Source organism: Exophiala bonariae, assembly GCF_035927105.1.
Source record: "Exophiala bonariae strain CCFEE 5792 chromosome Unknown scaffold_9, whole genome shotgun sequence".
Taxonomy (NCBI): Eukaryota; Fungi; Ascomycota; class Eurotiomycetes; order Chaetothyriales; family Herpotrichiellaceae; genus Exophiala; species Exophiala bonariae.
The window spans coordinates 354,908-369,960 of record NW_027042484.1 but is presented as its reverse complement, the minus strand read 5'-3'; the positions used below and the strand labels follow the sequence as shown (position 1 = coordinate 369,960).

The following is a 15,053-nucleotide window of genomic DNA, read 5'->3' as shown; positions in this document are numbered from 1 at the left end:
TCTACCGAAATTTACACACAGCATTTCATATCGAGAAGGGCTACAACTTCCCGTTGTACGTGATTTGCGCGGGCGCAATGCTAGGGTTCAGCCTTTCAAGACTCATGGTAAGGCCAATGTCCATCCACGTTCTGCCACATCTGCTCCATTATTCATGTTCACTGTCACGCATCTGCGAAGCTCATAAGAAATGATATACTGATCCAACGTGTTAACTTAGTATCTAAACATTGATGGGAATTTTGTGCTTCATAGCAACCCGTCTGACGCTCTCGACTTTGGACCCAATACCAAAAACATGGCTAAGAGGATCGGTATCATCCTCCACCTTAGCGCCATTCTCCCTGCGGGAATCCTGGTTGTCTTCCAGTTCACCCCTATCATACGGCACAAGTTTATTCTCTTTCACCGTCTAAATGGTTACCTTATTATTTTCCTCTTTTTCCTTTCTGTCGCAGGAACTTTCATGATGTTCCCGTCTCTTATCAACCACCGTCCTGATGTGCAAATCGGCCTTGGGGTTCTCGGAGTCGGTTGTTGCATCACGATCACTATGGCGTGGATCAATATCAAACGGTTGCAAATTGAGCAACACCGAGCATGGATGCTGCGAACTTGGGTGTACGCTGCATCCATCATCAGCTTGCGCCTGCTCATGATAGCCGCCACGACCGTTGTCAATCGGTATTTCCCCGATCGACACTTTGCGATATTCTTGTGTGGTAAAATTTTTGATATGTATACAATGCAGGGTGTTCCGGACGACTTCAACCCCACCGCACTCATCTATCCCGAGTGCACACTGAACGGCACAGGGACCTTTGACCGCTCGCTCCGGGCCATTGTGAGGGCGAGCTCCAACAGCTATACCAACATCCAGGGTCAGGTGGTAAAACCGGGCCCAGAGGGATTTGCTGCCTTTGCCGACGCGACGTTCGGCATGGCTACATGGTTGGCTCTTGTCTTGCACGTGGTGGGAGTTGAGCTGTACCTCCACCTAACGCCACAAGAGGCTGAAAGACTGAGACAGGTCAGTTATAAAAGGCAGCTCGCCGCGGGGATGAAAAACCCTGGAAGTTCTGGATTGGTCGTACAGAGGTTGGGCGATGCTGAGAGGTGGGAGCCGTTGCGGAAGAGTTCAAGGCAGGACGAAGAAGAGGGGGCGGAACAGGCTGCATACCTCATGCCTCAGGATAATCAGCGTGATGGGGTCCCACTCTCTCAACATGGAAGGTACGACAGGATGTGAGTGGTTACCGCAAGCTGGAGGAAGTGGCGGGATATCTTTAGGTCATCGTATGAGAAGGAAGCTGAGAGAAGGCGCAATCAGGCAGAGCACCTTGCCGTGTTTCTGGGACGAAGTTGATGTTCATCACCCAAGGCGTGATCAGAGAGAGATAGAGCAATCCCACATGAGCGCGAGGGTAAGGTGGGTTTTCACCACTGAATCGCAAAGTTAATCAAACTGCACTCTAATATTCTGCTAACGTCCATGAGTCTCTAGGCTTCGTGTCGTGGGCGTTAACGATGAGAAGCTCCGAGAGAGACATATATCGCGTATTGCGTTGAGATAGCTGTACTATATGCAGTCATGACTTAGTGATCTGAAAGTCGGTCACCATAAAACAAAGTTTAGACCGTAACGTGGCGGCAAATTCTTCTTTATTGTCTTCCGACTCCTGGAAAGGATCAACATGAGGATTGTTGTTGTCCCGTGTATGTTTGCTCCAACAGCCAACCATGTGTGGCTCCACAGAAGCATTGCCAACGAGAGCCATGCTTCGACTGCTCGTGCTATTGATGTACAGTATGAGTATAGCGACTGTAATGGTGACCTATGGTGAGTTGGTCATCAGTAAATACCTGCATGAGCGTCTGCGTATCATCTGAGAGTTAGCTGCAGCTCATAAAAATGATATTTTGATTAGCTGAGAGCCTAAGCTTCACATTTTCGCTTAGAACAGTGCAAGTCTTCTGAGAAAATGGTCATATGGTTGGGAATGTACACAGTCAATGTCAGGAAGAAAGCATCAAGGTATTGAACCATGACCCAAACGCCGACTCATATTGGGAAGATTGGCATTGTGGGTGTATAAAATCGGCAGTAATGGTGCGGAACAAGGGGACTTCTATCATTGAGCACCCAGAACGACGTCCCGGAGCTGCGATAGTGAATGCGGCGTGAATGGCACATGATGAATTAGGACGCTCAGCAGATTTCGCAGATGAGAAATATTGCTTTCATGAGCTGCACACCAGGTCATAGGCTCCAAAGTTAGTCGAACAAGTAACCTATGATGTTGCTTCTCCTGAGGGCAGATGAATTCCGGTTTCATGGATTGCATTGGTTCTGGGGTAGATGGATGCCAGAAAGCTAGAAAGGAGATGAAGGGGACGAAATACTCGCACTGTCTGAGTCCAGCCTATAATTTTCAATATTGGCCATCGCTGATACGTCCGAACTGAATCTATGGTGATGAAGCTGTGGCTCAGGTGCATGGGAGAAATGCTAGGAGTGTTGGAAATTTCCTTCAGCTCAGAAATTCTCAAGAAGCTGCAGAACGCTGAAGTAACCTTTTCCATCTTGATGGTAGGAAGTATTTTCAACTGCACAGCTTCTCCTTGAACGGGGATTCTGGATCGATGAGGGGGCACGTTGAGTGGGCGAAAATGATCCGGTTCGCAGTGTTGGAGACCTACCATAGTATAGATTAAGACCCATCCAGCTCGACCATGTTCTGATGGAGAATGTTAAGCGCCTGTGCTCAATTTTTCCAGTCTTGATATCATATCCTCTTGCTGTATGTATTGAACAAGAGTATAGTACGTTTCCTGTGACATAAAGAGAATGGTATAATAGCCTTTTGAGGCACCTCTATCATATCTGGCGATCGTCTGGATGACAAGAAAAGGAGGGTTAGCGGAGGGATCGGATCTGCAGAAGGTGGTGAGCAAACATCATCTTTGACACAAATGTCAAGGCGATCAGATACCTGTTTGAGGGCGTATTCGGTTGAACAAACAACATATTCTCTGAGCTGGTGCAGCTCAGTGTGATCTCGAACAGCAAAGATGTGGTCTAGAACATGGAAATGCACATTCCAGTAGCATCTGACTCCTTATTTGAGATGGTGGGTCATTGCCACCCTCCATGGTCGGGCATGAGGTTTAATAATAAAGTGCCAGAATTTGATTCTCAGGCAGGAAAATGAGAGGTAGATCATGAGGACCAGAAGTGGTCGCCACTGGCCACGTCGAGACCGCGAGAAACTCTTTTTGATTGGAGTAGTACAAAGATCCTCGAGCTCCATTCAATGTCGGTCCCATTAAAGTGGCTGCGCGGCCATGCAATATCCACAAGACCGAAGCTAGGATATGCATGGGTGAGACGAGTCCGCCTGGTATCAGGCTAGTATTCTGTTGATCGGACCTTGCCTATCCTAGGCAGACCTCATCGACAACATACGATGAGTTGCTCCGCTCCGCGGGAAACGGTTTGTTGGAGGACTCAGAGCGAGGATCCTGGGACGGGTCGACAACGCTGAAGATCTGATAGCGCTGGCGATGGGCTGTCACGAAGCAGCGCAATATCTCCACCTATCCTATCGATGGGTAGAATTTCGGCAAGGCTGTATGGATTAGATTGTCTGGTGGCTGGAGCTCCCTGAGTCCACAAATATCCGAAGTCGTTGTAGCGCAGCTTGCACACGATCGCACATGGATTGCGGAGATCTGAACCCACAGTTGAACAAGCTGCCTCGAACGTGCACTGCTGTACAGGGCAAGTGGGCTAAGGGTCGTGCTTCAAGAATGGCCGGCTCTGCGGCACAAAGGCCTATCCAGTATACTTCCATTTTCACACTGGCAAACGAATGACAGCAAAGAGTTTGAGGCCGATGTTGAGCCTGAGTGACTTCCCCTCGCGTTCAGATCATTATGTCTAACAAGGGGTGGGAAGGAGCATGACATTTTAGCGTCTTGCGCCATGGAGAGGTGATTCCTGATCTCTTGATCAGGTGCTATACGAAACAGAGACTCGAGTATAGAAGTTAACCTCTATCTAGCATGAGGCTCTTGGGGTGTTTCTGTCTGGATAGGTCTCAATGACCGAGGAAGAGCCAGCAACCTTCTTCCGGAAGTTGGACATGAGGATCCTTGCCAGTGTCGAATCACAGCCATTGCCGGAGATCAACCATGGGAAAAGAGGAGCCCACAGGTCGGTCTTGGCAGGCGATTAGTACGGGGACCACGGGGCACCGATGGATTCCAGAAAACCTCAAACCGGCTTGTCTCGTGTTTGGACTCCTGCTTGTGCCCGCTTAATCCTCGGGCTCAAGCCCGACAGGCCAGCGGTTGATCATCGGAGCCACGGATGAGTCTAGTTACGAGTAGACACATGGCAGCCTCGGCCAGTAGGCGTGAAAGCCTATCAACGTCAAAGTTCTAGCTTTACCAGGTCAGAGCAGAGGGGATTGGGAAGGATTGAGGCTTCTCCCCAAGACGACCCCGTGGGTTACAAGGTGACAAATGTGGTCTGAGGAGTTGATGCAACGTCCTAGCTCAAAGCCCCATGGGGACCGTTGCTGGTGGCCAAAACATTGGAGGGCACCTTACAGATGATCGAGCGCTCGATCGCGACTATGCCACCTTATCGGCCAACCTGGTGGCGACTGGGTGTAGGAATCTTACTTGTAAGGATATTCGTATATCTGCACGGTTGTTCAAAAGGGCCAATCTAGAAAATCACTCCTTCGAGTGATGGGAGGGACAATCTTGCATTTGTCACAGAACTTGCCAGAGAAACCGGACTAGTCACGCCTCCGCAAAGCTTAGTTTCTCGAAGAACGCCCCGGGAGGTTTACTGCAAGCCGTAACACAGCCATCAGTGTAGTTCGAACAACCATTCCCGGAATGATTTACATACAAGACTCTACACCAAGAATCTACACGTGAGAATTCAGGTGAGAAAATGGAGTTCCATAACACCAAAAAGTGGTCAGACTGTTTAGCGCTTGGACAACCGTCGGTAGAAGCAGGGGTCCAGGGTAGAAGCCCCCGTACCTTGTAGCCTGTAGGCTCAGGCTCTCGCAGGGGCCCACCGAGGGATGTAGTGCCTGGACCGGGGCTAGCGAGAGCGGCCTAACCTCAAAGATCGCGGTTGTCAGCGTGCTACCCAACGGTGGCCAACCACTTTCGCGTAAACCACACAGACTAGTGTTGGCGTCGTCTAAGCGACATCAGCTGCATCGTTTCCCCCATGTCACCCATTTGCCTGCCAACATCTTCTTCTGTCTCTCATGGAGGGGGCAAAAAAAGCCCATGAGATCTTGTGATAGGAGAAATGGCATTATCCCCGGATTAGAGACGGCTAGGGCGGGGTTCCCACGGGCTGGAATGGCCTATCGGTCTTCATGGCCTAACATCTGAACACACGATCGATGCTGGGCAGTGGGCCGTTCAACTCCTGGCTGTCGGCTTCATTTCGGAAGACTAGCAAGGCGTTTTGTCCGCTAGTCGTAGTCAATTCATGTGGTGTTGGTGCTATGGTGGAATGTTCCCCAGAAGTTCGCTATACTTGAGTAATCTATAAGAATCCTCACCCGGCCCCTGTGTCTCGACCTGGTTCTTCAGTCAACCCATCGACCACACTCACTAACAGTCCAGGATTCGGCATCATCCAACATCTCCAGCCAAACAACATGTCGACAGACGAAAAGATTGCAGGTGGTGGCACTGCCGAGATCATTGACCGAGCAGACTCGATCGACAGAGCCAAGAATGTAAAGCGAAGCCCTTCTCTAGTATATAAATGACAATGCTGATGGTTCTTCTAGCTCGTCGAAGTCAAGGAAGTCAAGGGTAGCGCAGCCTACAATGAGGCTCTGCTTCGAGAACCAGTCACCTGGTACTCCCCCCGCATGTTACAGTTGTTTGCTATCCTCTTGGTCGGCTTCTTCTGCCAAACCATGAACGGCTACGACAGCATGCTTTTGGGTGGTCTCCTGAACAACAAGGAATACTTCTTGAAGCATTTCGACGGAGAGAATAAGGGTATCTGGGCCGGTATCATCAGCTCTATGCATCAAATCGGTGGTGTCTCCGCTCTTCCCTTCGTCGGCCCAGCTGTTGATGGGTGGGGACGTCGAGTGGGCATGTTTATCGGCAGTCTGTTCATCATTATCGGTACCATCATTCAGGGTCTTACATTGAACAACGCCTCCGTCGGTCAGATTATGGGTGGTCGATTCTTGATTGGATTCGGTGTCTCCATCGCTGCTGCCGCAGGACCTATCTGGATCGTCGAAACCGCACATCCCAAATATCGTGGTGTCATCACTGGTCTCTGCAACACCACTTGGCTTGCTGGTGCCATCTTGGCTTCCGGTGTAACTCGTGGCGCTCTTGATATCAAGGGTAACAACTCCTGGGTTCTACCTATCTGGCTGCAAATGTTCTTCCCTGGCTTCATCGTCATCTTCTGCTTGTTCGTCCCAGAATCTCCACGTTGGCTCTACACTCGCAACAAGCGCGATCAAGCACATAAAGTCCTCACCAAATGGCATGGCCTGGACAACCCCGAGTCTGCCTGGGTTCAACTCCAGCTCAGCGAATACGAGGAGTTCCTTGAGCTCGATGGATCTGTAAGCAAGCCTCGGAACCCGACCGTGACTACACTATACTAACGCTTCACTCCAGGATAAACGCTGGTGGGATTATCGCGCATTGTTCAACAAGAGATCCAGCATCTACAGACTTGCTACGGCCTGTTGGTTCTCTGCATTTTCCCAATGTAAGTGATCATTTTTCACCTAGGCCTGAGACCTATATAATAACATTCTCCCAGGGTGTGGTAACGGGCCCCTCTCGTACTTCTTGGCCGCCGTCCTTGACACTTGTGGCATCAACGACTCCATTGGCAAGGCCAATGTTGGACTCGGCTACAGCTGCTTCCAGTTCTTCTTCGCCATTATTGGCGCCCACTTTGTTGAGAAAATTGGTCGCCGTAAGATGATGCTATGTGGTTTCTTTGGAACCTCAGTTGTCTGGGTTTGCATGACAGCTGCTGCTGGCACCCTCGCGAACTCTTTGGAATCTGGTTCGGTTTCCGCTGGTGATGCCGTCTTCAGCAACAACAGCGCCGCCAACGCAGTGTTGGCATTCATCTTCATCTTCGGAGGTGTTTATTCGTTCAACATCACTCCTCTCCAGTCTCTCTACCCTGTTGAGGTCATCTCCTTTGAGATCCGAGCCAAGGGTATGGCCCTCCAGACTGCCTTCGTCAACGCAGCCGGTCTCCTCAACCAGTTTGCCTGGCCCGTTGCCATCAAGAACATCGAGTGGAAGACATACATCATCTTCGTCATCTGGACCTTTTCTCAAGGTGTACTTGCATATTTCTTCTTCCCAGAAACCCGCAAGCGAACTGTAAGTCATTCCGAGTATATCGCCGCACATGATAATATTTACTGACCCATGAAACAGCTCGAAGAACTCGATCATATCTTCGAGGCCAAGAACCCCGTCAAGTTCTCCGTCCAGACCCACAAGGTCGGAATCACCGAGGACGCGCAAGTTGTTGCTGTCGACGACTCAGTCAAGGTCTAGATCGCTCAACACCGTCCTTGTGTCGTGTCTCAATGCGCGTGCTACACGGCACACTTCAAGTGTGGCAAGCACAACTTTCAAAATGTGGACCGACAGTTGGAAGATGTCTTGGGAGATTTTGCTTAAGTTCTGAAAAATGGTTTAGATTTATTCAGATTGTTCCAGATCAACGATAGTCATTCACAAGTTAATTAGTACCAAAGCTGTGTTGGCACTTAGTCACTCGCAATCTAATAAATTACCGCTGCTTCTATGCCCCTTTCACATATCTTTCGCGTTTCCTCATTTCTTCATATGTTTCGAGGGCGGTGGTTTTTTTCCTTTTGCACAATTACTGGACTCTGCGTTAATCAGAGACAAACTGTCCGCGTGCTGAGGGCGCGGGTGAGAAATTTCGGCATCATGACCTCACTACTCGCTACTCGCTTCCTCGTTCCAAAACATCCGTTCGCTAAGCTAGAGCATAGCCGTGCACTCCATCTCGATATCTGTCTTGAGAGGTAATGTCTTGACAGCAACGCATCTAACAACATCGTCGACAATAGTTAGCATAAAACAGACCATCTACAGCACCCACGTGCTCGGATCCTGCGGAGTCTAGTACTCACGTGCGGCAAGGTAGATTCTCCGTGAAATACTGCGTGTAGACTTCATTCATCTTGTTGAAATTGTCCATATCGTCGAGGAAGATGTTGATCTTCACGATTTTCTTCAAGCTGCTCCCCGCTGCTTCGAGCACAGCTGAAAGATTGCGGATCACTTGATGCTGGTATTTGAAACACATGTTAGCAGGTAGTGTTTGCGTGGAGAATGTTCACTCATGAGTTATGATATCTCGAAAGCTGCTGGAGTGCTGAAGCATCCACATCAAAGACGTCGGTGGTGTACCTACTGTATGGGCTTGAATATCTCCATCGATGACTTTGAGAGTCTTGGGATCCATGGCGATGGAGCCAGAGCAGAATACGAATCCATTCGTTGTGACGACCGCCTGTGGGAAGATGTGAGGCATTGGATTGGGTGCGTTTTCCGTCAGCACGCCTCTGTGTTTTGCCTCCGCCATTTCGCTGATGCTCAACCGCAGATTGAAGTCTGGAATGTTATATTTGGCTTAAAAAGCCCCGTGAAATTTATTCCGGATTGAACACTACAAAGAATAAATTTCTAGCCCGGCATGAAGGAAGCGAAATGAAGAGATTCATATCCTCGAAAAGGCATCCTCAAACCGTCGGATGATGTCCGGGCAAGATTAGTCAACCAAGAAAGCTTAGTCGATGCCCCGGATTTTCAGCTCGGCAGTACTCCGTGATCTCGCGTGGACCTGCATGGGAATGCCGGGATATTTGCAGTCTCTCCATGGGTGGATAATAGGCTAATTGCTGCAAAACATCACAAACGAGCAGCCAGCACTATTTAAGACCTCTTGTGATTCAAGCGCCATTTCACAATGATGGCGAGGGTTGTTTAGACGCGGAAGGGAGCCCTTGCTCGGCTGGAATTGATCGGTATTGTCCCGTTGAGGACCGGAATCGCGCTCCTGACGGCCTCAGGAACTTGTAAAGACCATTGCATGCGAACTGGATCGTGGCTGCCTGTCGGATTGAGGCCGTCCAGAAGTACATCCCACCTTTTCGATTTATCCGGGCTGTCTTCCGGAAAGGTCGTGCTTGCCCTCTTCGCTGTTCAACCGGCATTACTGTTGATTAAGCTGGATCGGACTGGCTCTCCAAAAACCGATTGCTGATTTTCCCAGGAGGCTCAGGGCAAATCAATCCTTGCATTTTACGACAACACTCTGCCTGAACGAGAATAATAATGACAATCAATGATCTACAGATATGCAATACCACTGTACAGTTGTGTGTGTAGATTGGCATTTCATCACACATAATCTGCATTTGATTTCGGCGCGGGAGCTCAGATCTTGACCTCGAGGAAGGCTGTCGTAGGTTCAGTGAACCCTATTGGCACTTATGAAACAGTAATAGGTCCGGCAAACCTCAGGCTTCCGAGAACGCTGCAGTATATGCATATCAGGACATCGCCTGCATCTACCATTCGTCTGCCAACACCTCGCAAGTGTCATTTTGGTTGCCTTGGGTGCCACTAGCACTTTGCGATGTCAAGCACATCTTGACATGTCTTGCCACTGAGCCTGTTAATTGTGCCTTTGCTTGATCGTCCGCAAGTCGCCATGAAGAGCGCTGTTAGCCTTTGGGTCAAGAAAGCCAGCCCAGGGAGTCGTTCATGTGTCGAGCAATAAAGGTGTCAGTATGAGTCGCGTGGTTTAGGTGCAGATTTGCTGGGATGCGAGCTGACTTTGCATTCTCTGAGCCTTGTAGTTAGCGCATCAACGAAGGGAGTTTAGTGAAGATACCAGACAATTTTCCGTAATTCTGCAGTCCATTTTGTCGGGTGGCTCCATCCTTACAAGGGCCATTCCTTGTTCTGGGAAAGCGTCCACGCCTCGAAGAATTTGGTACCACGCCCAATGTCCAGTGAGTGTGCCAAGGCAGGTCAAGTAAATAGGCGATTAGGCCTTATTTCGAAGCAGACCCCAAAGTATCCGCGGCCAGTTCATGTCCAGTCAGATTCAAAACCCGTATGATCCTCGACTGTTGAAGGTGACAACCAACTCATCCTCCGTTCTCGTGCGCGCAGGTCAAACGACCCTCCGCCAAAGCAAGGTAAGGCACAAGAGATTAGCATTGTGAAAATTACCATTCACGGTTGGCAGGTACGAGAGACGGCATATTTGCTCCAGGATCTCGAATTTCAGGGTGTTGTCCCCCACATAAGGCGTGCCTCTCGTACCCACTAACCGGATATGGTCGGCATGAGTACATAAGCGAGGCTGAGCTCAGGTGCAAAACCAATCATCGCCCATGTTTGATACGATTCAAGTCGATCACATCCTGAATTTGACGGGGCCAAAAAAGACTTTAGTGCTGTGGACAGTGGACACGGGATAGAGCCTCATGGTTAGTCAACGTTGAGGCGCATGCAAGTATCTTAGCACTAGAAATGGATCGGCGTGATGAATCGCTTCACCAAACTCAGTCGATCTGCAATTTCTTCAAGTGACGTTTGGGGTAGTGCATACGAGCTGTTCCAGAGATTTAGACTGTGCCTGGATGGCTAGGGTATACATTGGTCTGCCACAGGCGTAGCTTGGGGCTTGGGCATGGTTTCAGGGCTCTGGCGTTGGGTGGTCGAACTGCTCACAAAATCTTAGATCAGTCGAGGAAATCACATCTTGTAATCCAGACGGGCCTGGAGATACAAATAAGACTTGCTCAACCCACTGGGACCTTGCCGCGGCTTAGCAGCACTGTCTCTTGTTCTGATCTCTCACTCCCTTATCATTGCATTCTTTGACGGGCGTTTTGAAGACCTAGACCTTCTCAATAATTGTCGCCCCTCGCAAGCATTCAACAGCTGTAGTCTCATGCTTCTTACAACCATGAGGGGGTTTCTTCCAGCTTCGGCTTTATTTCTTTCGATCGGGGTAGTGTCATCTCAGTCATTCGGCCCTCGCGACGATTTGACCACGATAGAGTCCTCCATTGGACAAGGGGTGTCCATATCGCATAAGAGGGTATGTTAGGAATTTGCCTTATCAGAGGACGGCTGACCTTGGAACTTCATGCTGACGTTGAGACAAGACAACTGTTTGCGAGACAACACCGGGAGTTGAAGCACGAGCCGGCTACGTGCGAATCCCAAGCACTCTGTTCCCTTTCTACGCCACCAACGAGACAAATGCATGGAACCTGTCCACCTTCTTCTGGTACTTCCCAGCACGCGAAGACCCGGCAAATGCGCCTTTTGCCATCTACCTCGCAGGAGGACCAGGTGAATCGTCCGTGTTCACCGCAGCAACAGACTCTGGCCCTTGCAGCGTCAACAAAGATCTCAACACCACGACGCTCAATCCTTGGAGCTACAACAACCATGTCAACATGCTGTACATAGACCAGCCGAACTTTTCGGGCTATTCTTATGACGAAGTCACAGAGGGTCACTTTGACATCCTCACCGGGAATATCTATCCAGGTCCAGGGGAGGCCAACGACACGTTCTGGGCCGGTAAGTGGGGAACCATGGAGCCGACCAGGACAGCCTTCACCACCCAGAACACGGCAAAAATCCTGTGGCAGGTTGTCCAAGCGTTCACCGCAGACTTCCCTGGTGTCCAGAACAAGTCAATAAGCATTTGGGGTAACTCGGTAAGACACGACACCGCATTCCAGACCTCCTGCAATAGAGAGAGGACATTTTTTGAGATCCATGTAACTTACTTACGTCGTACGCAGTACGGAGGATATTTCGCACCTGGAGCACTTGCATATTTCCAGAAACAGAATGAAGCACTCAAAGCGGGCGAGGTTGACAGCACCCGATATCATCACCTTGAGCTCGACACTCTCGGTCTATTGAATGGATGCGTAGACCTGACCCTTCACCTCCCGTCATACCCCGAGATGGCCAACAACAACACTTACGGAGTCAAGTTGCTCCCACAAGATGTGTATGAGAGTGCGAAGAACAACTTTACCAAAGACGGTGGATGTTCGCAGGTTATTGAACAGTGTAGGCAACTAGGCGTTGAAGGCGACCCAGAGAATCTGGGACTCAACAACACCGTGAACGAGTTTTGCGCAGCGACAATGCTCGACTGTCTCACAAACACGGAGTTCGCCCTGATGGCAGTCACTGGTGTAAGTACAAACCATTTCGGCACTTGGTCTTGGGTATCATGTTACTGACAAAGTGCGAAATCAATACAGAGAAGCTCCTTCGATATATCTCACCCACTGGCGGACCCGGTGCCGCCCATCAATGCCATGGGATTCTTCAATCAAGAGTGGGTGCAACAGGACCTTGGAGCCGCAGTGAACTTCAGCTGGGCGCCTAACCTTGTTACTAATTCCTTCTTCGCTGTTGGCGATACTGTGAGGCAGAACCTCTCCAATTTGGAGTATCTTTTGGACAACCGGGTGAACGTTGCACTTGCCCATGGCGACAGAGACTATGTCTGCAATTGTAAGTAGTACTGAACTCCCGCGAATCAACAGGACAGTGCCTCATCTGACTTACCAATCGTCTAGGGATCGGAGGTGAACAAGTTGCCTTGGCTGCAGAGTATAAAGGTGCCGACACCTTCCGCTCTGCCGGCTATGTCCCCGTCACCACAAATTCCAGCTACGAAGGAGGGGTGGTCAAACAATCCGGTCGCTTTTCCTTCACTCGCATCTTCCAAGCTGGCCACTCCCCCGCCTCTCCGCAGCCAGAGACAGTCTATGAGATCTTCATGCGAGCCATGTTCCACAACGACATAGCCACGGGAAAGGAAGATTTGAACAAAAATGCGGCATACGTCACTGAAGGGCCTACCGATAGTTGGGGCTGGACCGATACACTTCCCGCGGATCTGCCAGAGAATGCTTGCAGTCTGTGGTGGATGTCGCAGACATGTACCCCGGAACAGATTATGGCGGTCGCGGTTGGTAATGCGACGGTCGACAAATTCTTGTTCGTCCAGAACCCCGGCGGTGATCCGGTGCTTCCTTATCAAGATGACACGGCGACGAACAGCACGAGCGCCAACTCGACGGCTACTTCGGGAGGTGGAGCTGCGACTGGAACCAACGACAAGAACGGCGCGGCTGGCGCTGTGTCGCACTTGAGCCTGGGGGCTTTCACCATGTTGATTGGTGTTTCCCTCTTTATTGGTTTGTAGTCAAAGTAGAATGTTCTCTTGACGTATTTCAATGTGGGGTTGCAATGTCACGTTTTAGTGAATGTATAAAGAATGCGCTTTCTTGCTCGAGAATGCAGCCGCGCTGAATCTGCACGGTATGTCGAAAGTACTACTGATAGAGAGACCGATCGAAAGCATTATTGAGTGAAGCAGAACTTACCATCTCGGCGCTGCTTGCTAGGAGAGTTTCTTACCGGGATTCTCTTGTTGGCGACGTCTCTTTTCTCCGTCAGAGGCTGCTCGATCAGCCTCGATGCCATGCCTTAGTATGTTACTCTACTTTCGTGTTGGGTGATTCCAGTCTTAGAAATATCCCGTGCACATCCTTACTCAGACAGCCAAATTTTGACACGCGACGCGTCGTCAACGCGTTACTAAGATGAGGGGAAATTGGAGAAGCGATTAGCAATAAGGCTAGTAAATTAGGGTGAAGCACAGTCACATTCCACGCCGCGCGACCAAGTCGGTTCAAGGTCTTGTACAGAAGCGAGGAGAGCGGCCTGTTTTAGGAGTTGTTCCTGTGGCGCAATTGTTCAACAAGAGTAAACTGCAAGCAGGGTCCTCAAGAGGCGTTCGATGCGATGTGTCAGGCGTAAATATCATCACAAAATTGTCGAGCTTTCTACAATTTCACTGCGTTTCAGATCCATACAAGGACCATTTGAAGCGATTTTGCGCCGTTCAAAGAGACTGGACAAGGCCAATTCGATATTCCGATCCTTCAGTCAGCATCCCCAGGCATCTCCGATCGAAAGATCCGACTTGAAAGAAAATGTCACACTCTCCATCGCCGACGGCAAAGGCGACCATCGATCGCCAATCCACAACGCCATTCCTCCTCAACTTCTGCTATCGATCGGCAGGCTTCCACAATCTGACCGAGTTTCCTGTACCGACACCTTCGAATCCTCGACCTCATCTACCCGCGCATCTACAAATATACACATGGATGAGCTGTAGCTTGAAAGAGCTGGCTCACCTGTTGACACAGACACTGCCCCAGATTTTGCCTGAGCCGAGTGTTGGTACCAGATTGAGTTTCCGGCTGGTATACCCAGATGTACATGCCCCGAGAGGTGGGGGCGGTCGACTTGAGACCGATGGCAGGGGGAGATATTTGACGAAAGAGATGGGCAGCGTGGTAGTATCAGCACCTGAATACTCCAATGGAGATGGAAATGCAGCCATCAGTTTAGAAGGTGAAGACGCAGACAAGACATTAGAGGATTTCAAATTTGTGATCGGAGACTATATTGACTGTGCAGTGTTTCCCCCCTTGAGTGATGGTACTGTCGTTGGCCGGGGTCCTTTTCGTCCGCGTGGGGCAAGAGAGAATGGATACGGTCGAGTCAGAGGTGGAAACTATGGTGGGCAAGGCGGACGAGGTGGTTACAACGGAAGTGCTCCAAGGCCAGGGGACTTTGTGGGTGGTGGCACGATCCCCAGCGGTGAATGGAGGCGGGGTGAGCGACTTCCAGATGGCGGTGGATTTCGTGGTGGCGGCAGAGGTGCTAGGCGAGGCTATTGAAACCTTGGTGTCGAGCAAGGTATCCTCTACTCTGCAACACTGCATGAATTCAACGTGAAGACGGGTGGGAGTGCATGACTCCTACAACCGTGAGTGGAGGGCGTTGCCACGATGCATAGCCGATGTTCGGTCCAGGAACAGGACTATCAACTAAAG

General features: G+C 50.1%; 4 protein-coding genes across 4 annotated transcripts; 3 read left to right on the top strand and 1 right to left on the bottom strand.

Annotated features, from left to right (window-relative positions):
- Window positions 1–5,699: 5,699 nt before the first annotated feature.
- On the top strand, window positions 5,700–7,605 carry LTR84_012967 (uncharacterized protein; the record flags this gene model as incomplete). Its single annotated transcript, XM_064856473.1, has 5 exons — window positions 5,700–5,780; window positions 5,835–6,641; window positions 6,697–6,790; window positions 6,845–7,425; window positions 7,483–7,605. 5 exons carry the CDS (start codon window positions 5,700–5,702, stop codon window positions 7,603–7,605), a joined length of 1,686 nt encoding a protein of 561 aa, XP_064707649.1.
- A 456-nt stretch (window positions 7,606–8,061) lies between these two features.
- Window positions 8,062–8,617, bottom strand: LTR84_012966 (uncharacterized protein; the record flags this gene model as incomplete). Its single annotated transcript, XM_064856472.1, has 3 exons — window positions 8,062–8,128; window positions 8,214–8,371; window positions 8,498–8,617. 3 exons carry the CDS (start codon window positions 8,615–8,617, stop codon window positions 8,062–8,064), a joined length of 345 nt encoding a protein of 114 aa, XP_064707648.1.
- A 2,451-nt stretch (window positions 8,618–11,068) lies between these two features.
- Window positions 11,069–13,348, top strand: LTR84_012965 (uncharacterized protein; the record flags this gene model as incomplete). The annotated part of the gene is made up of 5 exons (XM_064856471.1): window positions 11,069–11,203; window positions 11,271–11,834; window positions 11,922–12,326; window positions 12,396–12,651; window positions 12,717–13,348. 5 exons carry the CDS (start codon window positions 11,069–11,071, stop codon window positions 13,346–13,348), a joined length of 1,992 nt encoding a protein of 663 aa, XP_064707647.1.
- A 793-nt stretch (window positions 13,349–14,141) lies between these two features.
- On the top strand, window positions 14,142–14,897 carry LTR84_012964 (uncharacterized protein; the record flags this gene model as incomplete). The annotated part of the gene is made up of 1 exon (XM_064856470.1): window positions 14,142–14,897. One exon carries the CDS (start codon window positions 14,142–14,144, stop codon window positions 14,895–14,897), a length of 756 nt encoding a protein of 251 aa, XP_064707646.1.
- Window positions 14,898–15,053: the final 156 nt, after the last annotated feature.